Genomic DNA, 24,522 nt, shown 5'->3' on the forward strand with positions numbered 1-24,522 from the left:
CTTCTCACAGACCTTATACTATCTTCTCCTCCATTACGAATGACTGCGTCTGTCTTTGTCTTTAGAGCACTCACATATTTGCATGCTTTGGGTATCTTCTCATACAGGACAACAGTTCATTTATCCCAACAACTACCGGGCGCGCACACTCCAGTCCAGTCTGTGGCGGTAATGTAGCAACCAGAAGAGGCAGTAATCGTAGTAGAAGAAGAAAGAGGCGGAAGAGCAGCGGATGTTTTGGAAAGCCTTCGGTATTGGAGTAAGTCAATCTACTTTTCTGTGAATTACACATTTATTCCAACCACACATGCTTTATACGACTGCAGGGACGCACGCGAACGTTTCAGACATTAAAAACAGAGAATTAGTTTGTACTGTAGCGGCTTTGTTGTGTGTGTTTTTTTAAGCAGCTAGCGTTAGCTTAAGTTAGCTAACTGTGACATTTAACTTAAGCGTATAGGTGTCTGTACCGTGTTGTGTATTTTACAGTTTATATTCTATAGTATTACACCAGAAATTGGTTTAATACGATGCTTTCTAAAACATAAGAAATTGTTATGTTTGTTTCATAGCACAGTTTTAGCCCCATTTTGTTCCTCTTGTATTAAACAAGCGGTTTGTACTTTAAATTGATTACATTGATTAGCGACCAGTTACACGAGAGACAAAAACTGGAACTAACCAGTTCAGTTCGCGTGACACAATTTGAAAGTGCAGGAAGCCTTGTTGACATGTCATTTAAGCACTTACCGTTAATTTTAGGGTTTGTTTTTATTCAAATTAAAATTTGCATTTCCTAGTCCCTCTTCAAGAGAAGTTTAATTCTGTTTTATATAGGTATAGCTATAGGTGCACACTAGGTAGGTGCCAAAGAAGGTGTTGCTGACAATCAAAATGGATTGTTCTGTAAGGATGTTGCCTAGTCACTAAATACTATGTCTGCCATTTAAAATCACTTCTCATAGGAAAATGTCTAAAAAGTCAAAAAAGGCAAAAAAGAGAAAGCGCAAGAAGTCATCGTCATCCTCAAGTGAAGAAGATGATAAGGTAAGAAGGCATTCAGCATGTTTACTAATGTTCCATGTGGATAACATACTATATTTAATTGACAGGTATATACGTAGATGAGTAAAGGTTGTGTAAGGGGATGTTATATTATATGTTATATAATATATAGATGTTATATGTTATATATATGTTGTATTTATTTTGTAACACTGTGGGATATTTGGATTGGAAATAAACCCGGGATCGTTTTTTATGTATTTAATTGGGTAAGTGGTAAGTAAACTGGGGATAGTTGTTTGTATACTAGTTGTAAATTAATTTGGAATTTTTTTACTGTTAGTATGAATGTTTATGATTATGCATCTACCATAGATAGTTAAGAAGTGTGTATCTGCCTCAAGTAAACACATACCTATATATGCCAAACTCTTAGTGCCTACAAGTTATTTTGACCATGGATACCTGAGATGGACCAGTGCCAGTAAATTTAGCAACACAAATACATGTCTCATTTCTCAAGGAACTCTAGCACCAGACATGTTAATAAGTGCTACCTACCATCTACATCATAGCATTGTATAAATACTACTGCCTCTCCATGTGATCTGTGTCAGCCAGCTGTCTATATTTTGTGTCAGTTAGTCTGCTTTTAGTCTTGTCTCGAGCGCTCGTTGTACTCGTGTTTGTTTGTAGTTCATCGTCGTCTTAGTTCGTCTTTGTATTCGTCTTTGTATTTGTCTTGTATTTGTCTTTGTATTCATGCCCATTTTATTGTACTTGTATTCATTGTAATTGTAATCATGATCGTATACTTATACTTTTACTCGTAATAAACATTTCCAGATTGAAGCTTCAACCAGTATCTCCATCCTTGAAGAAGTCATCCCAAAAAAATCATCCTATCAGTTGACATAATATATGAGTTAAAAGAAAAAAAGTGAGAAAGGGTGTAGAGATATATAAGTTATATATATGTGTGTGTGTGTGTGTGTGTGTGTGTGTGTTTTACTTCTACCTATACCTTTTCGGATACCACACTTTTATTTTGTTTATTTATAATATGTTTTTAGTTTTGGTTAGTAATTAAGTCATTCATTCATACAGTTATATGTAATTTCAATACCATGGTGTCACTATATATTATGATAAAATATAGATGTGATGAAAATTAGTGGAGCTATTGTTCCTTTGTATTATTCTGTTCATGTTTTGTGCAAATCAAATGAGTCATCACATTCATGCAAAAATCATCTAAAATTAAAAGCTTTATAACAGTCCTTACTGATTTGCAGTGTTGCCTTCAATAGACCACGAACAGGTATCAATAGGATAGCTACTACAGTATAAAGGACATAGCAATATCTCTGACTCTGACAAATATAAATTATATCATGTTGTCTGCAACAAGCATTTACTTTATCTATTCATCTGATGATTGTGTTCTCAGTTAGTTGTTTTATTCATAAAATGTCAGTCACTGAAAAATACCCTTTACAATTTCCCAAAGCCAAAAGTGGTATCCAAATTGCCTTTTTGTCCAATCAAATGTCCAAAACCCCCCAACTCGTGAAAAGTTGGAAAAAGCAATTGTGTTGCTTTTTAACACACACACACACATATATATATATATATATATATATATATATATATATATATATATATATAATTGTTATTATATTATTATCAAAATATTACAGTTTCAACTGTAGTCTGACCATATATATGAAAATACCGGCCATCCGTATTTGTTTCTCTCATCAAGGGTCTGTGCTGAACTCTAACAAGCTGTTCACACGAGATTGAATGTTTTCTTTCCTCCCCCATGTTTTCAGTCATCACAGGAAGAAGATCTTACCAAGAATCGCAAAAGTAGCAAGAGGAAGCAAGATGTAAAAAGTCAGGAGAGGTTAGCACCAGTATACTTGATGTATACCAACTAATTGTTGATATTATGTAGTTGAACATCATTCCCTGACATGAATTTTTTGTTAATTATCTCTGACTGTGATATTTCTTCTGTTCTTCTACATTTAGCCGTGCAGCAAAACAGGAAAACTGTGCTTCTCCTTCAGTTAAAGATGTTTCCCAAAGCACCCGCCACATCAAGAAGCCTGTCTACAGACTGGCAAGAACACAAGCAACAGACCAGAAACCAGTTATTAAGAAAGAAGAGTGTAGAATGCCATTCCATAGAGAAAAAGGCTCTAGTAAAGCAAAACATGATATTTCAAGGAAAGATGACGCTGGCCGTGGGAGTAAGACTGTGGAAAGGGAATCCTCAAAACCCTCACGTACCAACAGTGCAGATGCAGTTCCTCCAAGAACAGACAAGACGTCTAAAGGCAGCTTCGATGAAAAGTCTTCCCGGAGGAGCCCATCCAAATCAAAAGAGCCCCTAATGAGTCCCAGTTTGGTTTCAGCTGAGCAGAAAGAACAGAGGCAGGATGTGCTGAAGAGGAGGTGCAGAACTGAGAAACCACCAAGGTCTGGCGATGACAGCAGCACTATCAAGACCAGGGAACCAAGCAAGACCTCCTCCCACTCCAAAGATTCTCAGTGGCAGAAGAAAACAGAACTGTTTGAGAGGTTGTGCCAAAGACATCAGGAAAATAAGGCCAAAAGGAGCTTGTGCACAGAAGCAAAAACCTCCTCTGCTTCGACCACAAAGCATTCCTCCCCTCCAGCCAAGCACACTACCTCAGTTAGTAGCTCAAATGCAGTGAAGAAAGTCACCTTAATCCCACGGAGTGTCACATCAGTGATTTGTAAGACAGCTAAGTCATCATCATCATCATCATCATCATCTGCTCAGCAACAAATATCTTCTGTAGCATCACCTCTACCTATTCATTTTAAGATACCGAAAAAGGTTCAACCAAGGCCAGTAGATAATACCAGTGAGAATAATGATGCCACTTCTACAAACAGAAACCTCAAACATGAAACTGAGCTTTCAGACTCCAGGGCCTCAACAAGCAACTCTAAGCAGGAAACTGTCCAACAAGTTCACAGTGGTTTGGATATTACACCTAGTTTTTCATCTGAAGGACAAGATAAGAAGCTGTCTTCATCAAGCCCAGTCCCAGTGACGCCCCATACTCTCACTGAGCCGTGGTATGATCAGGTATAAAATAAAATGAGCATAATTAATTTAATCTGAACAAGTCAATTTTTATGCTAGAAATCATTCTAATAAGTTTTGTCTGGTAATACGTCAAGATTTTGATGTTGCAGTGGTTCAGAATGGCAGGGAGGCAGTGTTTGTGTTTTGTTTGTTTTTAAAAATGTGTTTTTCTATAGATGCAAGTAGTGGAAGAGCTTCATCTTGCCCGCTCAGAGAAGAGATTGGAAGTTAATGTCATGCAAAGCTATGGAGAACTCACCTGTATGGAAATAGACCCTTCAGAAGAGAGAGGTGCAGACACACAATGTAAGTTTTATTGTTTTACTGGAAGATGCTTTATCACCCTCGTCATTAGAGTGGAATATGAACTTCTTGTGCAATGTTGTTTTAAATGACCACATGGAGGCACTATAAGTTAAGTTAAACATTGTATGCTTTGTAATGGCCTCACATTTAATGTCCTTGAAATGAAACATGATCCATAATTTGAAAAACGTTTGCTTTTGCCTCAAAATGATACATTAAAATGTTAACAAAATAAGAAATATGAAGTTTAAAGGTTGAAGATGTTCAACTCTAACTAGATTCTTTATTCTCTTATCTTTATTGGTTTCTGGAACCAGTGGGTTTCCTTCTTGTCCTGGAATATTTTTTAAAAAATGTTTAGATTAAAAAGCAGGCCCACAGAGGATGTGTAAAAGATAAATAGTCCCATATAAAACATGAGGTCTCATAACAATGTCGCAACAAAGTTCTGTTTAATAAAAGAAAGAATTCAGACCTGCAGCCTTCAACGGCACTAAGCTTTTCCTGCTCTGTACAATTTGATTTATTTAATTCAGCTGTTAAACTCTGACAATCAACAAGAAAACTATTTACTATACACTTGTCTTTTTTACAGGTAAACAGCCTCCCCATCAAGATCTAATCCTTGTTTTGGACACCAACATTCTCCTCAGTGACTTGGATTATGTGAAAATGATCACATCTCACGGCCTTGGAGGTTTTTTAAAACTGTTTTAATATGTGAAGTTTCTTGTAAAGTGATTTGTGGTTATTTCATATGTTATAGAATGATATAACATGCCAATATAAAAAATATCCAGTTAACATTTTAGGGTTTACTTCTAGCCATGATGAAATACACTTATGAAATATGGAATCATCACTTGTTGCTTTCTCCCGTTTTAGCCCTGGTGTCTCCTGTAGTCCTGATCCCCTGGGTGGTGCTGCAGGAGCTGGACTCCCTAAAAAGGGGAAGAGGCCTGTCAGGTTCTGTGGCCCACCTGGCAACTCCTGCCATCTCATACATTTACAGCTCTCTGAAGAGCCGGGAACCTCACCTGTGGGGGCAGTCTATGCAGCAGGCCGCTGAGAGCAGCAGTGAGTGCTGATTTAAGGAAAACTTTTACTGGGAACTGTTGGGTGTTATCAAACATGATGGCTGAAAAGGCCAATATAAATCATCCCTGGTAAGAAAAGAGAAACATAAACATTGCAGAAACTGCAGGCAAAACAAAAAACACTTAAAGGGAAAGTGTCTGCTATCTCTGTGAGTAAATGTATCACAGTAGAATAATCCATCTTTCATACTGGCACTCCAGCTCTCTCTTAAGCTGTAAAAACTGAGTGGTCATTGACCTCAAATATATTACATTATAATGAATTTATATGATTTTTTTCTGCAATTAAAGCCAGTATCTTTGGAAGTCAATCATTAAGCATGGTACAGTGTTTGAGGTGTGGGAGATTACAAAATGCTATTCCATGAGTTACTAACTGTTGATGCAATTGCATAAATGCACTTACATAGGACTACTTTTACTGTACATTATTTAACACACAGCAACAGAGCTTACCATACATCCGTGCCCTATATTAACATGCACACTAGGTGGCACTATTAGTAAGCTGCAGAACTCCAGTATTAATAGCATACATAGCATATCTCAAGGGCAGGTTTCACCCATGAACAGGGTAACCTACCACTTCTTAGCTGTATATAAATTAATCAGACATTAATTTTTTATCAGTGGTATGAAGTTCTTTTCAAAATGATGTGTGATAAACTCCAGCAGAGTATTTATGGAGTGTATAAGTATCCAGTGCGTTTCTTGAAATAGAGCTAAAATTTCCATCTTGTGTTTTCATCTTTGAATCTTCTTTAAAAGAAAATACACTCTGTTGTACTGCATGGCAACATGCTCACCATGTGGTATCAGTGTCATGAATTAAACATGTCTCTTTGTCCTCATACAGACTGTCTTGGTTCTCTCTGTCACTCTTGTCTTCCTTTCCCTTCCTCGTTCTCTTTGTACCTCCTTGTCCCCAGATGGTCTGAATGCCGAGAATAATGATGACAGGGTGCTGCAGTGCTGCCTGCAATACCAGAGTCTGTACCCAGAGTGTGCTCTCATTCTATGCACGTGAGTCCCCCCTCCCCCCCTTTGATACAGTGCTGCTGCTGCAGAGTCTGTGTCCTCTGCAAATAATGCACATGCATGTGACTGTGAGTGGGCCCAGCCAGATAGTTCCAGTCGGGATGAGAGAAAGAGACGGCCAGACAGAGTAATTAGGCAAGAATAGATGTGCTGAGCTCGGGTAGTTTAGTTCAGGGATTTTTTTTTTTCGGCTTGCATTGTAGAGTGGCTATTGTATTGTCTCACCTTCTTTTTACTTTTGACCTATTTCTCCAACTGGTATTATTTCCAGACACTGTCATTGATCATTTTGCTAAATTAAAGGAAAAATTAGCGAGTAGGCATTCGATTAGGGTTGCACAGCGACATGCCAGATAATTCTGGATTTGGTGTGAGCCACTAAACCTCCAGGCTTCTGTAAAATAAATGTCTCTTAATGTGATTTGTACCTGATTTATAAACAAAACATGCTATTCCCTATTTCCTCTCTAGTAATGATAAGAACCTATGCAGTAAGGCTCTCCTGAGTGGGGTGAAGGCCCTCAGCAAGAGTGATTTGGAGGCAGAGGTTGGAAGCTCCAGGCATGACTTTCATCCTCCACAAAACATTAAGACGCCCATGCTGCCCCACATCAGCCCTCAGGTCTCATCATCAATGCAGAGCAGGAGCTCTACATCGTTGCAGCCACACAGTCATGAGAGAACAGGCCTTTCTGTAGAAGAGAACGGTGAGCCAGAGATAAATGTGTGTGTCTTGCAAAACAGGAAATTACTTGCCATATTACATCACATTGTGAGTGAACAACGCATACCATCCATGTACTTGCCATGTCTCACCACCCCTTCCGGTTTTCCATGTTTTCTTTGCCTCACTTCAAGTCCATCCATACTGGGTATTTAATTCAGGTGATGTTTTAACAAACAAAAATGAAATGAGAATAAAAAATAAAATTGTCGCCCTTACACACACACACCATTAGTTATTACTAGTATTCCACTGGAAGCTGCATCTGCAGAGAAATGTTGCCATATTACCCAGTGTGTTTTGGTTGTTATGCCACTGCTCTCTTTTTTGCTGCACATACAGGCATATTGTGTAAGAAATAACTGCTGTCCTGCATTATGTTTTTATTTGATATCTTTACTCATACACGATATGTATGTATGTAACTGAGCACAGATAAGTGGCTGAGCAAAAGTGAGGATAAAGAGAAGACAAACTGGGACCCCAGCAGTGTTTCTGAACTAGAAGACTGCCTGCGAGAGGTGCTCTCTGATGTGTTAGAGGTGGAGATGAAGGCCGCTTACGATGACCTCTGGCTAGAAGTGAGATTGTGTTACATATTGTTATTGCTGTTTCTAAATGCATTCAAAACATGGAGAACTTATATGTCCAGCATTCATGAAGTGATTTAAAAGAGTGTACTTTGGTTTACTCTTTACATGAGTTTACTGTAATCGATTTTGAGTGTCATGTGTCGTAGGTGCCAAAAATTGTTTCATTTTAAACATTGCAAAATTTTTTCTTTTTATGTTGGCTTTTGTTCATTGTGGGGTTTTTTTCTGTTGACAGATAGTTCATCTTAAACCACCCTGGACTCTTCAAGATGTCCTGCAGTGTTTGAAAAAGCACTGGATTGCCGTCTTTGGGAGCGTTGTTCCACGGAGGAAGCTGCAAACCGTCTTACATCTTATTGATTTCTTCAACTCAGGTATGTAGGTGGAAGATGGTAAAATGGCATTATGTATATCAGTGGTTTTCAACCATCATCTAATGATAACATATTTATAAAGTATGTGATTCTTTAATATGATTTTGTATATTTCTTTAATTATATTTTGTTGCAGTTTTTGTTGCAATTTTCAGTTGTCTTTGGAACTTTTGTTCAGAACTGTGTATGACGTGTACCATCCTCAAGGTTAACTCAACAGTCGACTTTATTTTACAATAATGTCTAAATGTGTCATAACAGCTGGAAAAGAAAAAACAAAACAAACAGATAACAGTGGATCATCTGGTCAGTTAGATATCTCTACATGTAGGCTACTATAAACAGTCTTGTCTGTCTTGGCCACAGTCCAAACCCCTGAGCACTCAGTGTACAGTTGCACAGTAACTCAAGAAATGTAATGTGTAACTCAGGGAAAAAAAACAACATTTTCCACATTGTTCGCACAGATAAATCTGGTTAGTTTAGAAATGAGCTCTTCTTTATAGCTGTATTTCCATAAACTGTGATTTCTAATTTGGCTTCCATTGTGTGCAGTGCATCCACTTACTGAGAATGAACCTCTTACATAGTTTCATTTTTCTCTGTTGCTGGGATTTGAAAAGGCTTGACAATGTGACATATGGTAGATGAGAACATTTGATGCTTGTTTCCCAGGAGCACATTTTAATCTTCCTTTGAATGTGAAAAATAGATTCTGAAAATAAATTTTAAAAAAAAATTAAAAAACACTAAACTTGAGATACTACCTAAGATACAAGAGCATAAAATTTAACACCACCATGCTTAGTTCCAGAGGTGTCTAAATTCAAAGATAGTAGTCACACTGCAACAGTTTTAGGACTGAAAGCTGAGCAGCATTTTTCCTTTTATTCTCCTCTGGACAGTGGTGTTGAGATATACTGAGTCATCCCCCAGATAAAACCCTTACTCCACTGGGGGATGACGTGGTCTGTTCTGCACTGCGCTAGAACCCCACAGAACTACATTCAGAATCAGGTCATCTGCTAAAACAGGACACACCGATGTGTGTCAGAAAGATGCTGAGTCGTCCTCTGCAGCACTTCTTGCTCTCGATCTCATCACTGGATCTAATTACAATGCTGTGATACTATGTGCGTGCGTGTGTGCGTGCCTGTATGCCTGCCTATGTGTGGGCGTGTCAGCCTTTCACTCAGTCTCTCTGTCCACCTGTGCGGGGGTGACTGCTACAACAGCGGCACAATGATTTTTAATCCCTTCAAGAATGTTAATAGCTAAAACAATGGAGTTTTCGCTCTTGCTCTGTGTATCCCTGGTACACTAACATGATTCTGGATTTCTCGGTACCACGCAGACTGGCGCTTTGCCAGGACTGTGAGAGTAGGACGAGGAGGAGGAGGAGGAGGAGGAGGAGAAGGTGGAGGAATGGAAGGAGGGATAAACTGTATGTGAGGCTAAGAACAAATCTAGGAATGGAAAAGTACTGCGTGCAGTTTTCTGGTCTCCTTTAAGCAGGCTGTGAGTCAGCTCTAGCCACACTTGTGAGGACAGACCTTCCACAGCTTCCTAAAAAGTGACAAAAGCTCTATTGAATTTTAATTCTAGAGTTAGATTTGCTTAAAGGTAACTCATGTCAGTGTTAGTGAATTGTGTCACCTTTCATAGGGTTAAGTCTGAAGAAGAGCGTTTTGGTTCGAAACAACAGTTATTTTTCAGAATAAAATCCTTAAAGGGGAGCTCCCCAGTGTGCAGACCTACAGTATATCTTTCCACATTTTGGTTTATCTTGGATCCAGCACCCACTACGGGATGTTCGTTATGAAGGCCCAGTCATACCACTACAGGTCTATGTGATGGGTCAAAACAACATTTAACATGAATGCTGGGCTTCGATAGGAATGCTCATCCAACTTTTGGCACATTTTACTGTGTATTGATAGCTGCTTAGGTTGCACTAAGGTTAAGGGTTATGGATAGGTATTTATCTGTTATGGTTACAGCCAGAACGCAGGGGTCTTCAATGTTTTTCTAGTTGAAAAAAGACAGGGACACTGTAACACATATACTGTATAAAATTTAGATGTATATTAAACTGGACCTACGATAAGGTGTAGGGAGGCCTAAAGTGCCATGTATAAACATACCCTTTTATGGTGCATACAATACAAAGCTCTTAAAGTAATAATTATGGGCAGACTTATATATTCATACATCATTTTTGTTTCTGAGGTAGACGGTATGTCAGTCTCTTGCTTGAAAAGTTACAAAATGATCCAGTGTGGCTCACAAGAATGTCTGTACACTTGGAATAATAATACAGTTAATTGGCCAATATGTTTAAATATTCTTAACTGTTACCTAACTAACTTGCCTTGCAGTAACGGACAGGTGCCACACAGTGATTTAGAGGTGGTGCGCTAACATGACTGTGCAAGGATTCATTGGTAGCAGTTAGCTCCTCAGTCATGTTGTGTACTTTAAATTAAAAGGTTTGTTTGCTTGTTTTTTGTTTGTTTGTTTTTACAAATAGGCCAATATATCTTTACAAATACAATGTTTTCAAACACATTTTAAATTATTTTCAATTAAAGCAAATTAAATTGTCAAACAATAACTTGGCGGTTCCCCCTGCAGTAACTTGGAGGACCCCCTAGGGGTCGCAGACCCCCCTTAGAAGACCCATTACCAAGGGAATATTATGTACTTTCAGGTATTCAGTGTAGCAAAAGTAAACTGAGTCAGACATAAGAAACACACACACACACACACACACATACAAGCTCACAGTCAGTCTGAGCTGACTTGTTTTTGGCACACACCACTTTGCCTCGTTTGTTTTCCACCTGTATATTTATAACACTTCTCAGAGGGTTATACACACAAAACATCTATGTATACCTTTATGTGCATCCACTGTCACAAATATGATGGTTCACCTCTATCTATCATGTGTTTTCTCAGGTAATACAGCAGATTGTAGCTCCACCTCAACAGCCCTACAAGAAGCCAAGGAGCTTGTGAAAGCGTTTGGGAAAAGCTCAAGCCGTGTTCCCACTGCCATCTCCATAATGGCCAACATTTACAATAAGCTACATCCACAGGTCAGCTAGTAGTAATTTTGAAGTTTAAGTGTACTTCATGCACTCACATCTCAAATGTTTTCCACTTCTGATCCGTTCAAACAGTCAGCTCCTTTTCTAGGAATGCAAAGACACACACAAAATTTTTTTGTACTCTGTTTTAGCCATGTGCTGTGTTTATTCCCAGCTAACACTTGAAGGAAATCTATTCTTTTGAGGATTTAAATGAGCTTAAAATGATTACCAAAACAATAGTTACTCAGACAGTAGGATGCAGTTTCATGTTAGACGCTGTTGGATTTTATAGCTACATCTGTGTGTTTGTGTAGTGGGAATCTCCTGCCTGTGATGTTGTCATGAATGATGAAGATGAAGACAAACAACCCACGTCTGCTCAGGTCTCTCACCAGGAAGTGTGGGCTGTGTTTGAGAACATCTGGTGTAATGTGTGTCAAATAAGGTGGGTGTAAATGGGATTTGACTGATGCAGTGCAGGGATGATTGTGGTGCAGATAACAGTTGAGGATAATGTTTTTACAATTTTTTGCTCTAAAATGCCATGCTTTTCTTGAGGGACTTTGTTTTTAGTGGAATTTTATGTCAACTTGCATTTAAAATTTATTCCGTGTTTTGAGAAGACCCATTCTTTACAGTGAGCGAGGACTTTTGCAACACTTGTGCGAATAGAAAGAAGAGTAAATGGGGAGAAGATTGCAGAAACAACAACAAAACTTTAGAGGTTGTTTATTTTGATCCCTAAGGTCATTTTTTTTCTGTCATGTTTCAGCTTGGAAGTGTTTAAAGCTCTGGGCTTTGACCATCACACCATGCAGAGCACTCAGCCAGTGGGAGGTCCTCCGCCACCACAGGACGCCTTGGTGTGTTTATACAAACTGTCCTCGATGGTCTCGCAGCTGCTCCAAGCCTTCAGCAGGTATCTCAGCCCACTCACATCACTGCTGTCATTCTCAACAGACCACCAGATATTCTGCTCCTCTGCCTGTTAGCCACTAGCTGTCTGCGTCAGTTTATATGCAGTCTATTCACTTTGGTCATTTTTGCTGAAGAGGCTGTATTCAATATTTTTATTTTATTAATTAATTACATGACAACTTGTGTGTGAAAGGCGGTTACTTATCATCCGACACTGCAGTTCCCCTCAGCTCCACAGAGGTTTAAAAATACTTTTAGCTATTTGTTTTAGATTTATGTTGTTTTCAGCCAGAGAAAGCAAAAAAGCTCCAGAAACTAACTGTACACTACCTGCCCAACAAAGTTAGCAAATAACTGGTGAATGTAGTGGAGCAATCAGCAGCCAAACAACCAGATATTACCCTTAGGAGATGTTGAGACCAAAAACAGAGCTAAAAGGAGAGGAAATACTTGACTTACTTTTGGGAAGGGGCCAGAGACATGTCTCCAAATGAATTATATTGTTGTTGGGTGTGTAAATACAAACTATTCACTCGCAAGTTTGCCATATCAACTTAGAAGTTGATGATTTATTAGTGTTGTGTTGACAGCTACTTTCCACTGCCCACAAGTGTCAGAAAATTTGTTTGAGCAAAACACAGACGGTATAATCTCCTATTCTTCCTTTCTTCCTTTCTGTTGCAGCCAGGTCTTGTATGCAACAGTTTAACTTTATTGCCATAGCTATAAATGCAAAATGTGTTACAGATCTAATCCTCAGTGGGTTTGTAAAGTCTGGGCACCTAACCATGAAAGTATTGGAGGAGAATATAATGAAAGTCTTCAAAGAAATTTCTGAGCAGGAATTCATGTGGCACCTCAGGCTGCCTCTCTGAAAACTCTTCATAATTATTGTGTCGATCTCTTTTCATCATCCCCTCTTGTCCATCTTCAATAAACCACTGGTCCTTGAAGGAGTCCCAGGGTGTCCCCAGAAAAAAATGGGGAATAGTGTATTTTTACTATTTCATTGACATTAGACTGTTTCAATAGCATAAGCACTCTCAATTGATCTTTTTGTTTTTCCTTTTGGAATGTTCCGTCATGTATATGACTGACATCAGCTGACAGGAAGTAAATGTGAACCTAAGCTGTTGTCTAGCAATACAATTTCAGTGAAACGGTCCATAGAAGTGAGCCCAATGTGAGTAAGAGTCATAAGAGTGACTATTCTGAATAGAAGTTATACTTCCTCCGTAGTTATCTCCTCAACTTTAGTTGACTACTATAGAATTCTGGTTTTAGTCATATGTAACAACCAAAATCTTTTCAGATGACAGTCCCTAAAGCCAAATCTTATCACATGGAGGTCCTTGACCTAATGTGTATCGATTTAGGGGTCCTTGACACAAAAAGTTTGAGAAACACCATTAAACCCCTTGGATTAACCCTCCTCATTCCTTCGCAAGAGTATCACCTTTGTCTCAACAGCCAGCCCCTCTAAGAAGCCCCACTAAACTGTCCTTCACCTGTCCTCAACTGCCCACGCCTTCCTGTGTGTGCGTTGTATGCTCTCAGCTCTCAGGCCTATTTGGCATGTAGTGTTAGTAGTGTTAATCTGCTTGACCTTGTAGCTTTGCCTTATCACCTCTCCCATGACGCAACAAACAGTGTTACACTGTAGCACTGTTAAGTTTCTCACAAATGCTAACAGTTATCCCTGAGATTTCTTCACCTCCTGTAGGCTGTACAACTGGGCTTTGAGTGTCACCTGAAAATATTTGTACATGCTTACATTTGACACAGATTTGAACACATCATACAGCAGGCACAGTAGTAATCACAAAGGGACAAGTGGCTGAGTGAATCTTTGGTTAAGTGCAGTGAAGGATTTCCACCATGAAGAATTAATGCCATTGCTAGATGACATATCAGTGGAGCTCTTTGGATGGATGTAGTGGTCTTCTTCTGTCTTCTTTGATGATATCACCGTGTTTCTCAAGCTGACATCCGCTGCTTGCAGTCAACTTGTTTCCTTTTAAGTCAGTGATGATTCACATAGCTGTCATGCAAGAAAACATCCCACAATTCAGAACTCTTTCAGCTCCATGAATATGATATAACTATTTTAGAAAGATGGCTAGACTTTAATAATTTGGTTACATAAGTCTTCACATATCACATATCTGTCCTCATTATTCCTTATGAATTTCTTTTGCACTCTTCTCACACACATCCCAACATCACACAAATATGAGGTCCTGTTATGAGTCAGTACATCATTTATTCCCCAGATGGGATTCACTGTGACATTTGGGTCTCTTTGAGGGCGAGGAAGAATAAACTTCAGACATTCAAAGGGCAAAGTGTGTGTTGATCCCTGCGTTTCATCCTGGTGTCGCTCTGAACTCCTACAAAACCAGTACAGAGGACTTTTCCTTTCACTGTGATATGCTCTAGAAAATAACCTTGAAAATAAGTTGTGACCATGAAAAAAAAAAAACCAAAGTGACACTTTTAATGACGTTTTACTTAGTTAATTTAAGCAGTACATCAAGCAAGACAGATCATTTGAGATGTCAGCTCATCACTCATTGCTGCGTTTCTCACCTACCCTACATTCCAGTTAGATTGCTGCGCTTCTTAGTCCTGCCGTTCCTGTTCCTTCGTCATGGTTATAAAACTTGTGATGCTATGTCTCCAGACATGCTTTATGTCATGTGCTATGTGTCTGCTATGCTTTGTTTTGTCTTCTGTTGGTGGGCTGAGCTCCCTGATGAATCTATGATGTTGCTTTGAACAGTAAACATCTTGTTGTGCAAAACCTGAACAACCAGTTAAAAATAGTGATAGGAATTTGGACTGTATATTTTTATTCAAAGACAAATATGTTTTTATACATTTATCTTTTTGTGATGGAAGTAAGACAATAAATTGATGCCCTAGTTGTGCAGTGTTTTTTCAGCTGAGAGGCTATAAAACAGAGAAAACAGCCTCTCAGATCATAACCCATTAAACTCCTAAGTATGTGTCCCAAGTGTACTTTATTACCACTTCAGCCTCCCAGGCCTCTACAGCTCTCCTGTTTATTGTTTTTGCCAGACTGTGTACGACAAGTATGGTGGTACTTCATTACAAGATGTTTTGTCATATCTGTATGTTTTGATTCAATGTACTCACTTTGTGTTAGTTAAAAGCATCAGGGGATGTTTATCTGTCATTTGAAGTCATGCTACGGATGGTACACCTGTGGCTGCTTGAGTAGGTCTTTGTGTGATGTTAATCTGAGGAGGAGCAGTGTCCTCAAAACTTCAGTCGGATGTTTGTATGATTATACTGTTGTTTTTTCATGTGGAGCTTTAAGTGTGCAGACTCTATTGTTCTGACACTTGATATCCGAAGGCCTGAATGTGGTGAAGGTGCAGATGTTCACTCTGCACAAAAACCCCTTATCAAGTTGTTGCGCAACTGCATCTGCTTTTTAGATCTCGCTCTTCTCTCGAGGTTGTAGTCACTGTGTGTGTGTGTGTGTGTGTGTGTGTGTGTGTGTGTGTGTGCGTGCGTGTGTGTGTGTGTGTGTGTGTGTGTGTGTGTGTGTTTTTGTGTGGCTTTGCTCAATTCTGTGGCTTTGGCGCATTGTTGTTCTGGGTCATATATTGTAGATTTCCTTATGTGAAAGTTGTATGTATGTGTGGATGGGTTTGTGCTTTAGTGTGAAGCACATTGAGTTCATTATAAACTTGACTACAGGCAAAAAAATAAATAGATGTTTTTACTACATTGGGGCATAAAAATAGTTATTAATAACAGTAATTATGTTTAAAAACCCCATCTTTCAGGGCGCCCGGTGGCTCAGTTGGTAGAGCAGGCGCCCCATGTACAGAAGCTGTGTCCTCACTGCAGCAGCCACAGGTTTGAGTCCAGCTTCAGCCCTTTGCTGCATGTCATCCCTTTTCTCTCTTTCTCTCTCTCCCCCTTTTACACTATATCTGTCCTATCAAGTAAAGGCATCAAAAAAGCCCAAAAAATATATCTTAAAAAAAAAAAAAAAAAAAATCTTTCACCCGGTGTCAACTGAACTGGAACTGGCTCCAGCTCCCCCTTGATGGATGGCCTGATAATATATATTACAATATTACAATCTTTATATTTACAATATAAAGAAGGGATGGGCTGTTGGTTACATTTTTAAATTATCTCACTACAACCATCTCTGTTGGTCTTTCCATTGTTTCACCGACCGCTGGCTCTGGTTTGGTCGAAATAAACCCCTAAAAAAATGTTGGCTCTACATGCTGTTGTCCCCGTTGTCTCTTTGCTTGCTAAGCAACGACTCTCACAGATTGTTCAGTGACAGGCCATAAATTAGCAAAATAAAATGACAAAAATCGAAACAACAACAGCCATATTAAAAAAAACACTGAAACACTCATTTCATTGCAGGTAGCCTATATATTTGTCCAGTCATCCAACGCTAATACTTTTCCACTCACTTTGTATACTTCTCTCTGTGAATCTCTACACTTTTGTGCTTATCTACGCACATGCATGTGTCTGTTTGGCTGCTCAAGTCTCGTTGCCTAGGAGATGGCTAGACTCATTTTCACATGTTTGAGCAGAGCTATGACTTGTTCCACACAGACTATCGCTCTTTGTCTTCCTCTCATTCATTTTTCTCATTCTGTGGATAGTGGATATGGATAATTTAGGTCTCTGCTCAAATTCATTTTCTATTCCTCCCCTCTTTGCTGTCATTACTTTCGCTTTTTGTCTGTTACTTTATTTTATTTTATTATTTTCCCCTTGGCCTTCAGGGTAGCCCTCTATAATCAAATTATTGACAGTGGTGTGTGCCTGAGTTTGAGTGTGTGCAAAAGGGGTGGATGAATAGTTTGAAAAACATTCAAGCATTGTGTATTCATTTTATTCAGTTCTCAGTGTGTTTTGACTAAATGTGAACCAAAAATGCATCAAAACTAAAAAAAGAATTATGTTTAAATGTTTTAAGATTGTTTTGGATTAAATACATTCATAAGAAATGGTTGTATCTGGAGGAAGGGGTAGCAGGGCATAAGGAATTTAAAGAATTCTTGTTGAACAAAATTAAATTTACTCTTGAAATGCTCTTCCCATGGTTGTAACAAAAGATTGTCGAGTTCAAATTCACAAATTAAGAAATTCTGGCAAAATTGGGATAATGGTGAAAATAGCACTTCTTTCAAAGCTTCATATTCATTCTAAAATATGTGTTTTTTCCATCTCAGTGTCTTGTCCTCATCCCCTGGTTTAGAGGAAGTGCGGGCACTGCTGGGCATCATCCACTCTCATGAGGTGAGTGCCATTTGTTATTGGTTTCAAATTAGATGGGTTCCGTTTATTAGCGTCATTTGACCTTATTCTGCTGCAGCTGTCTTTGTCATGTTGAGTTCACCTTGACTTGTTCAATTTTAGCTCAGCTCACATGCTTTGTCTTTCAGATTGTTGATGTCGATTCCAGATTGACGGCCAAAGACCTTCTTGATTGTTTCTCACAACAAGACTACAGGTTGGGCACACACACACATGCACACACATGGGGATCAATACTCATTGTAATAGCGTGTACATTATTGATCTACATACATTTAAGTGATTGCTGTTACATTAACACCTCTTTCTGTTTGGTAAATTGGTTGGATTTTACATTTTACATTTCTTGATTTATACATGATACACTTCCCACATCACCAAAAGTATATTAAAAAACAACAACCTTAGAGACTCAATTTTGAGTATAAATCTTAGCCATGGGATATATTTGTAAAATCTGAAATCTATTATCTAGCCAGAAGATAACATTTTTCTGGAACCTTCACTGATAAATCTGTACTGTGCCTTTTGGGTTTTGTGTGATGCCAGAGCATTTTGTTTACAAGTGCCTACTTTTAATTAATCCTGTTTGATTTATATATATCACATTTGGTAGAACATATATTAAATCAAAATGTATTTAATATTTTGTAATCACAATTAATTACATTTATAGCTACAAAGTGTAAAGGAGATTCTCCAGATTTCAAAATCTTTTAAATATAGCATTCTCTTAAACAGATTAAATTTGATAGGCGGGTCTTTTTTAGGTGGCTTAGAACCAACCACTTGAGGCAGCGTTTGTTCAGCGCAGTTTTATTTTATGTATGTGATGTAGGGGTTTTGTACGTGTAAGTTAGTGTAAACATTGTGATTGGGTCCATAGGTAGGCTATGTGCCCACAGTTCAGTTCTATCTCGCCAGTTTTGTGTCTGCTCTCAACTTTCACTTGCTTTGGAGACTCATTTTCAGCATAGCTTGATTTCTTTGTCACTTTGTGCCTGTAGTAGTTTGACTTTAGTCTGGTGGTTCCATAACTTTAAGATTATCATTTGTGACACCATTCCAGGTCAACTGGAGTTATTTTTACTCCTACGTCTACCAATACCATCTTAACCAGGTGATCAGTTAAACTGTCTCCCTCGTTCTCTTCTGGTAGACTGAGGATTCATATGTTGTTTCTTAAGTTGTTCTTCCAAAGAATTTATTTTCTTCTCTTGAGAATGGATGTACACAGCTTGGGTATGCACACAATTTATCTTTAGTTTCAACAAAATACACTTTATGTTTCAATCGAGATCAGCATCGGCAGCATTTTCTCGGTGTTTAACTGAAAATTGTTTAAATGTTTTTTCATGTCTTTTGTGTCTCCTCATTGTTCTTTGTTCTCTTCGTCTCAGGCCTTTGAGGACATGGTTGACTCTGTTGTCTGAATTACTGATAAACATGACAGATCTCTTAAACTTGAAGCAAGTTTAGGTTTGTATTTGTGGAAGGTTTATCTTCTCCCTTATACATTTTAACATCCTCGACGAGCCTAGAATATGTGTTTATTTCACTATACTTTGGTGGTTAACCACATGAAAACTAGTGAAATAGATCCTACACAAATCAAACATTCTCCAAATTCTTGTGCTCTTTGTTGAGGCATGCATGGGCAGGTATGTGTCGTGTTTGTCTAGCCTCATAGCCATTACTTTGTCATAAAACCACTCCTCATAGATATCCCCAGCAGAGCTCTGACAATAATAGTAGCCATGTCAACAATTCCAAACAATTGTGACACTCGTTATTAACAGATATCTTTGAAGGGGTGCTTAATGGATCTTTGTACTTTTGTAATCAAATAGGCACACCACATGCCAGGCTGGCATGTAATGGGACTGTGGGGCCCATATGCAGTTGCCTGGATCCCATATCGGTTGTTTTGTCAGCTGTTGAAACATATTGTCTCGTAGGGTCAGGATTTATCTGTCATACGGTCAATGCTGGTCCTACACCAAGATTTCCCCCTCAAGTGGCAGTGTGAACTAAAAGTAAATGTTTAGTAACCAGTTGACTTTATTCGCACTGTGGAGATTAAACAGTCTATAAACTGCTCCCGAATGGGCTCCTATAAACTCTCATAAAGTAAAAGGATGTGTTGACTTACCAAGCGTAGCCTGGATCACAGCTGAAGTGAGTTATGTGTCACTTCACCAAGCTATTGTTGATGTCATTTACTTAAACAGCTTATTTTAACCTGTGGCCTATATATCATTTTTTTAAGGAGAAATGTAGAAAAGTATGTTTTGGAAGGAGGTATTTGTAAGCAGCTTGAGAAACATAAGAGCTGCTTGAAGGGCAGACTTTGGGGCTACAATGTGACTTCTACCTTTTCTCTCTCATGTATGTAACACAGGCTTTACTTTTACGCCTTCTCTGCGATTATCTTACCTGACTTAGGACTTAATATTAAACACATACAAGTACACAGTTATCCTACTTATCCTCCCTATTCTGAGCTGCTTTCCTCTGCTTGTCACGTGTAATATGATGTGGTTTAACATGAACTGCTCACAACTAATGTTTTCAGGATTGCAAACAGCTGTCACATATATACGGACTGGCGTTGTGTGCTTTATTTAAATGTTAGAGATCAAGACATAATTGAAATACTGTTATGCAATAGCACTGTGATGATTAGTTGATTATTGATTAGTCAATTATCAAAAAAATTAATCACCAACAATTTTAGTAATCGGTTAATTGTAGTGCAGTGTTAAGTGTTTCCCACAGAATTAGAGTGTATGTGTGTGGCGGTAGCTGATGGAAGGGAGTCTTTTTTTTGTTTGGTTTTTTTTCCAATTGCCCTTTTTCCCCTGTTTCCCCTCTCTAAATTCTGAGGTTTTTGTGGGTGTCTAAACATAGCACAGGCAGAGCTCTCCATGAGGTCTTTCTTTGATCAGCAACCGTTTGTGACTCGCGGGGTGGATCATTGATCTGTGTGAATCCATGCACAACTGATATGATCAGATCAATGGATGAGAGAAGCAGCTATTCGCGAGTTCATTCATTTATTTGTGGCCCGTCACAAATAAATGAAGCCCTGGTTTTGTGTCATTGTAATTGACATCAAATTTAAATATTTGAATATAATAAGTTTTTAAAATTTGGTTGGATGTTGCACATTTTTTTCCACATTTTATAGACTAAGCAATTAATTAAACTAACAAACATAATAATAATAAAATAAATAATAATAATAATAATAATAATAGCTATTTGCTTACATTGCATTTTAGTAAATTTTTATGAAATACCCACAGTTCCCTAAAATTTTAGAATCAGAATGTACATATACATTGAAGAGCTGAATCAGATCCATCATGATATACTTCTAAAGCTAAATTCCTGGTGCATTTATGGCAGCAGGTTGAACTGCATTTAACAGTAGCTTCCATGGAAACACGCCACAGTTCCATGTGTTTAACAGATTATTTCTTTTCCAGCCATTATGTGTCATCTCTTAATGCTTAAAGCTGTTTCTGCTGTTTTCATAACCCCATAAAAGATATTGATTTTCACTTGCAGTAGAAGTCATTTTTTGATCACTTGAAAGAGATCATTCTGAAGTAGTACTGTGGTTTTTGTTATACTGATAATGATCAATATATTCTCATAACAAACAAGTAGGATCATCAGATAACTAAAGTTAATGTTTTACTGCCTTTTAAATATTTACTTTTGCTTCCTGGAATAATGACATAAAACCAAAGGTTTATCCAGTATTAAAGACAACATCTGCTATGTCACTTCGTAGAAAAGCTTTGCGGGCACTTAACCAGTCACGTCACTCCAGCTTTTGTTACAACAGGTCACCACTGAGAGATATAGTTAAGCTGACTGTGTTGTGATGGTAAATATTTCATTCGGTACATTCACTGTGTGGTGATGTAGGCCTTTACTTAGTGAACGCATTATCTGTGGTGTTAAATATTTGATTTTGCAGCTCAGCGCGGTGGTATGATGTCATTAGTTATATAAAGCCTTAGGGAGGCCCTTTTCAGGAGCATGGTCGGTCATCAGCGGGCAATACAAGTGGGCCTCAACAGCAGATAAGATTGTAGAAATGTGCAATTAAAAAATGAATTCTGTGTTGCTTGCTTATCATTCCCCATAAAGCAAACATCATTTGGCTATATAATTTGAAAAAAATAATAAGAATAAAAAATTAACCACTAAGCATGTGTAACTACTGACACAGGAACACTAGTTATTAAGCAATCAGTAAAGATCCCACATTGTTAATCAGTCTGACTGAATTTTCTGTCTTTAGATATTTTTCTTATTTATGTGCATGTTCCCTGCATTTGTTACTGCTCTCCTCACTGAAAGCAGTGAGGGGAGCTTTAATGTGACTAGCAGGAAGGAAGGAAATGATTTGCAACACATTTGGGAAAGACGTGCCTGCACTTGTGTATTTACGTAAGCCCTTTTCTGAATGCCATCTCGATTTTACTATTATTGTAAGAGAGTGGGTGAGAATGGAATAACTGCCAGAGTACAGTCAGGTCCAATCATTTGAATATATGCAACCTTGCATATTTGTATCTGTTTGTGATGTTTATGTGTTGCTCCAATTGTGTGTGTGAATGTCCTGGTTTTGTTTGGAAACGTGTTTGTGGAGTTTATTTTTGTGGAACTGTTGTTTTTTCTCCGCCTGGGTTCTGTACACCTGTGGATGTATCATCAGGGTTGATGCCTCATGGCTTTTATTACATCTACGCTGTTGGTTATCACAGCTGATAGGTGAGAACAAATACCTCAAGATATCACCTCTCTCTGATATTGTAAGTATGTAACGTCAAGCTCGCGTGTCACCAGCAATGTTTAACTTGCATATCAATTTTTTTCACATACTTGATTGGCTCAGACACAAACAGCATCTCCTTATCCATAGTGGTCACCCCTTTTAGCATTATCATAATATTTACACATTAGTTTTATGTAGCTCAGTCAAACAAAATGAGCACGGGAAACTGATGTTTCAGTAAACTCACAAACCCACAGGAAACACCACATACTGTAGATTATTTGAAAAAAGCCTTAAGCCTTACATTAACTCATTTTCTGTTTGTTGTATTCAAAAGCTATACTAAAGAGAAACTGCTTTGTGTTTGATAATACATATCAGTTGTTTTTTATACTATTAAATAAGACTTATACAGCAGTTAGTTCCAACCAAGCAACTTGATTGATTGAGAGGCATTCCATGAGTGCTAGTTCCTTTTGCTAGCCCAGTGTGGCTACACATTTTTACAAATAAGGGCCTGCCTCGATTAGAGGCGCGGTTACCATGCAGTTCATTTTTATAGAAGTATAAAACTAGGTTGTTAGCTGACCGAGAACTAATGTTAGTTAGCTGCTTAGATCACGCAAAAAAATAAAAGTTGAAACTTTTGTCAATACAGACATGCTACAGACATGATTAGCATGGTAAGATCCTCTACATTAAATCTTTCAGTTCATTTTACTGAAACCATGAGCACCTAAGACGTAATACTGGCAGGGTAAACAAGACAGACACAAAAAGAGGTTTAAATAAACAATTTGCTCGTATTTCCCATCTTTGCAAAGCAACACTTTTGTGCAAAGAAAAAGAAGCCCGTCCCATATAAATGCTTGTCCCAAATATAAGCCTGTTGAGTTCAGTGATTTAAGCAAATATTAGCCCAGGCTACTAATTGAAGTTTTATGGTAGGCTACAGTACAACAGCACTGGGACTTGTAACTCCTCATGTATTTCTCTGCTTCACAGCTGTTCTAAATCGTCAATTAGGTGCACATTAAGGGTTGGTAGTTATCTATGATTACTGTAGATAGTAGTGTAACAGACTGCTCTGGAGGCTTATTGTGTGTCCCTCTGGAGTTGCCATATAGCAGGAAAAAAAATTGTGGGTGAACTTCCACTCTTTCTGAGGCTCATGCATGTGTGGGAGTTTTGGTTAAGCGATATAAATAGGCAGCAGTTGATGTGAGAGCTGTCACACCGTCTTCCGTTCCCTTTATTGTTTTAATAGTTTGGCCAATTAGGCGAAAACAGGACGCCTCGATTACATGGCAGCGGTGTTGTTCAACAAGCCGCCGTGAGGGCTTTTCTCGCGTGGAGCCGTTACCCGCGCTGTTGTTTTTAGCTTAGCTACCTCAGTACAGCTAACTGGCTTACCGCGCATTGTGCTTCAAGACTGCACAACAAGAACACAGCGCGGAGACGAGGACCCTTTAAAACCCGGCACGGAGATGTTTGATAGATGTCCGCCCGGCAGGTACTGTCCGGTTGGCCTGCCCTCTCCCTTCGTTTCCTCAGCTAGATGAGGCAGCTGGAGGTCGCTGTCAGCGCGGGTTCGGGAGGCGGAAGAGACTGCATGTATGAGCTGGTGAGCATTCCTCCTACTGGCGAGAGACACGCAATACACAACCGGCTGTTACAGTTAATAGGGTCTTTTTTTACGGGAAACACACAGATAATTGTCCATGATACTAAGCAGCCGGCGTGCGCATGAAATGTAGAACAAGCTAACACCATGGACATATGCAGACGCCCGTTACAGCGATGCATTAGCACATCCGCCATATTGCATGTGGCAGGCCTGCCCTGTGCCCTGTACACAAACACAAGTAAACGTAAAACCTGTGGGTTTTCTGAATAAAAATATATGCAATTATTTATATTAATTTAAGAACTAATTATGACAGTCATTGAGACAAATTTTTTTTTTTTAAAAAGTCTGTAAATCAAAATAAGACATTGTAGCTGGCAGTAAGTCTGCTTTCTTTTCTTTTAGCAATGAAGTGATGTACTCCATGACAGAAAATTATAGACCCTTATTTTATTGTCTAAAAGAACATGGTAAAAAAAAAAGTAAACTTGCAGT

At 38.5% G+C, this 24,522-nt stretch overlaps 1 protein-coding gene across 2 annotated transcripts in view; it reads left to right on the forward strand.

The window, feature by feature from the left end:
• The first annotated feature begins 225 nt into the window (after positions 1-225).
• Positions 226-24,522, forward strand: part of swt1 (SWT1 RNA endoribonuclease homolog) — a 30,288-nt gene continuing 5,991 nt past the window's right edge. The window contains exons 1-16 of one of the 2 annotated variants that reach the window (XM_042483830.1): positions 226-259; positions 966-1,047; positions 2,841-2,914; positions 3,043-4,132; positions 4,309-4,438; positions 5,034-5,135; positions 5,324-5,515; positions 6,465-6,558; positions 7,045-7,280; positions 7,733-7,878; positions 8,126-8,264; positions 11,226-11,365; positions 11,674-11,804; positions 12,132-12,278; positions 17,521-17,587; positions 17,734-17,801. In XM_042483830.1, the coding sequence (XP_042339764.1) occupies positions 970-1,047; positions 2,841-2,914; positions 3,043-4,132; positions 4,309-4,438; positions 5,034-5,135; positions 5,324-5,515; positions 6,465-6,558; positions 7,045-7,280; positions 7,733-7,878; positions 8,126-8,264; positions 11,226-11,365; positions 11,674-11,804; positions 12,132-12,278; positions 17,521-17,587; positions 17,734-17,801 (2,834 nt within the window). In that variant the 5' untranslated portion in view covers positions 226-259; positions 966-969. Of the gene's footprint in view, positions 260-965; positions 1,048-2,840; positions 2,915-3,042; positions 4,133-4,308; positions 4,439-5,033; positions 5,136-5,323; positions 5,516-6,464; positions 6,559-7,044; positions 7,281-7,732; positions 7,879-8,125; positions 8,265-11,225; positions 11,366-11,673; positions 11,805-12,131; positions 12,279-17,520; positions 17,588-17,733; positions 17,802-24,522 lie in introns of those variants that run through there. The other variant, XM_042483831.1, reaches the window with a different exon arrangement.

The sequence above is a fragment of the Plectropomus leopardus genome, chromosome 3 (assembly GCF_008729295.1).
Source record: "Plectropomus leopardus isolate mb chromosome 3, YSFRI_Pleo_2.0, whole genome shotgun sequence".
NCBI lineage: Eukaryota > Metazoa > Chordata > Actinopteri > Perciformes > Serranidae > Plectropomus > Plectropomus leopardus.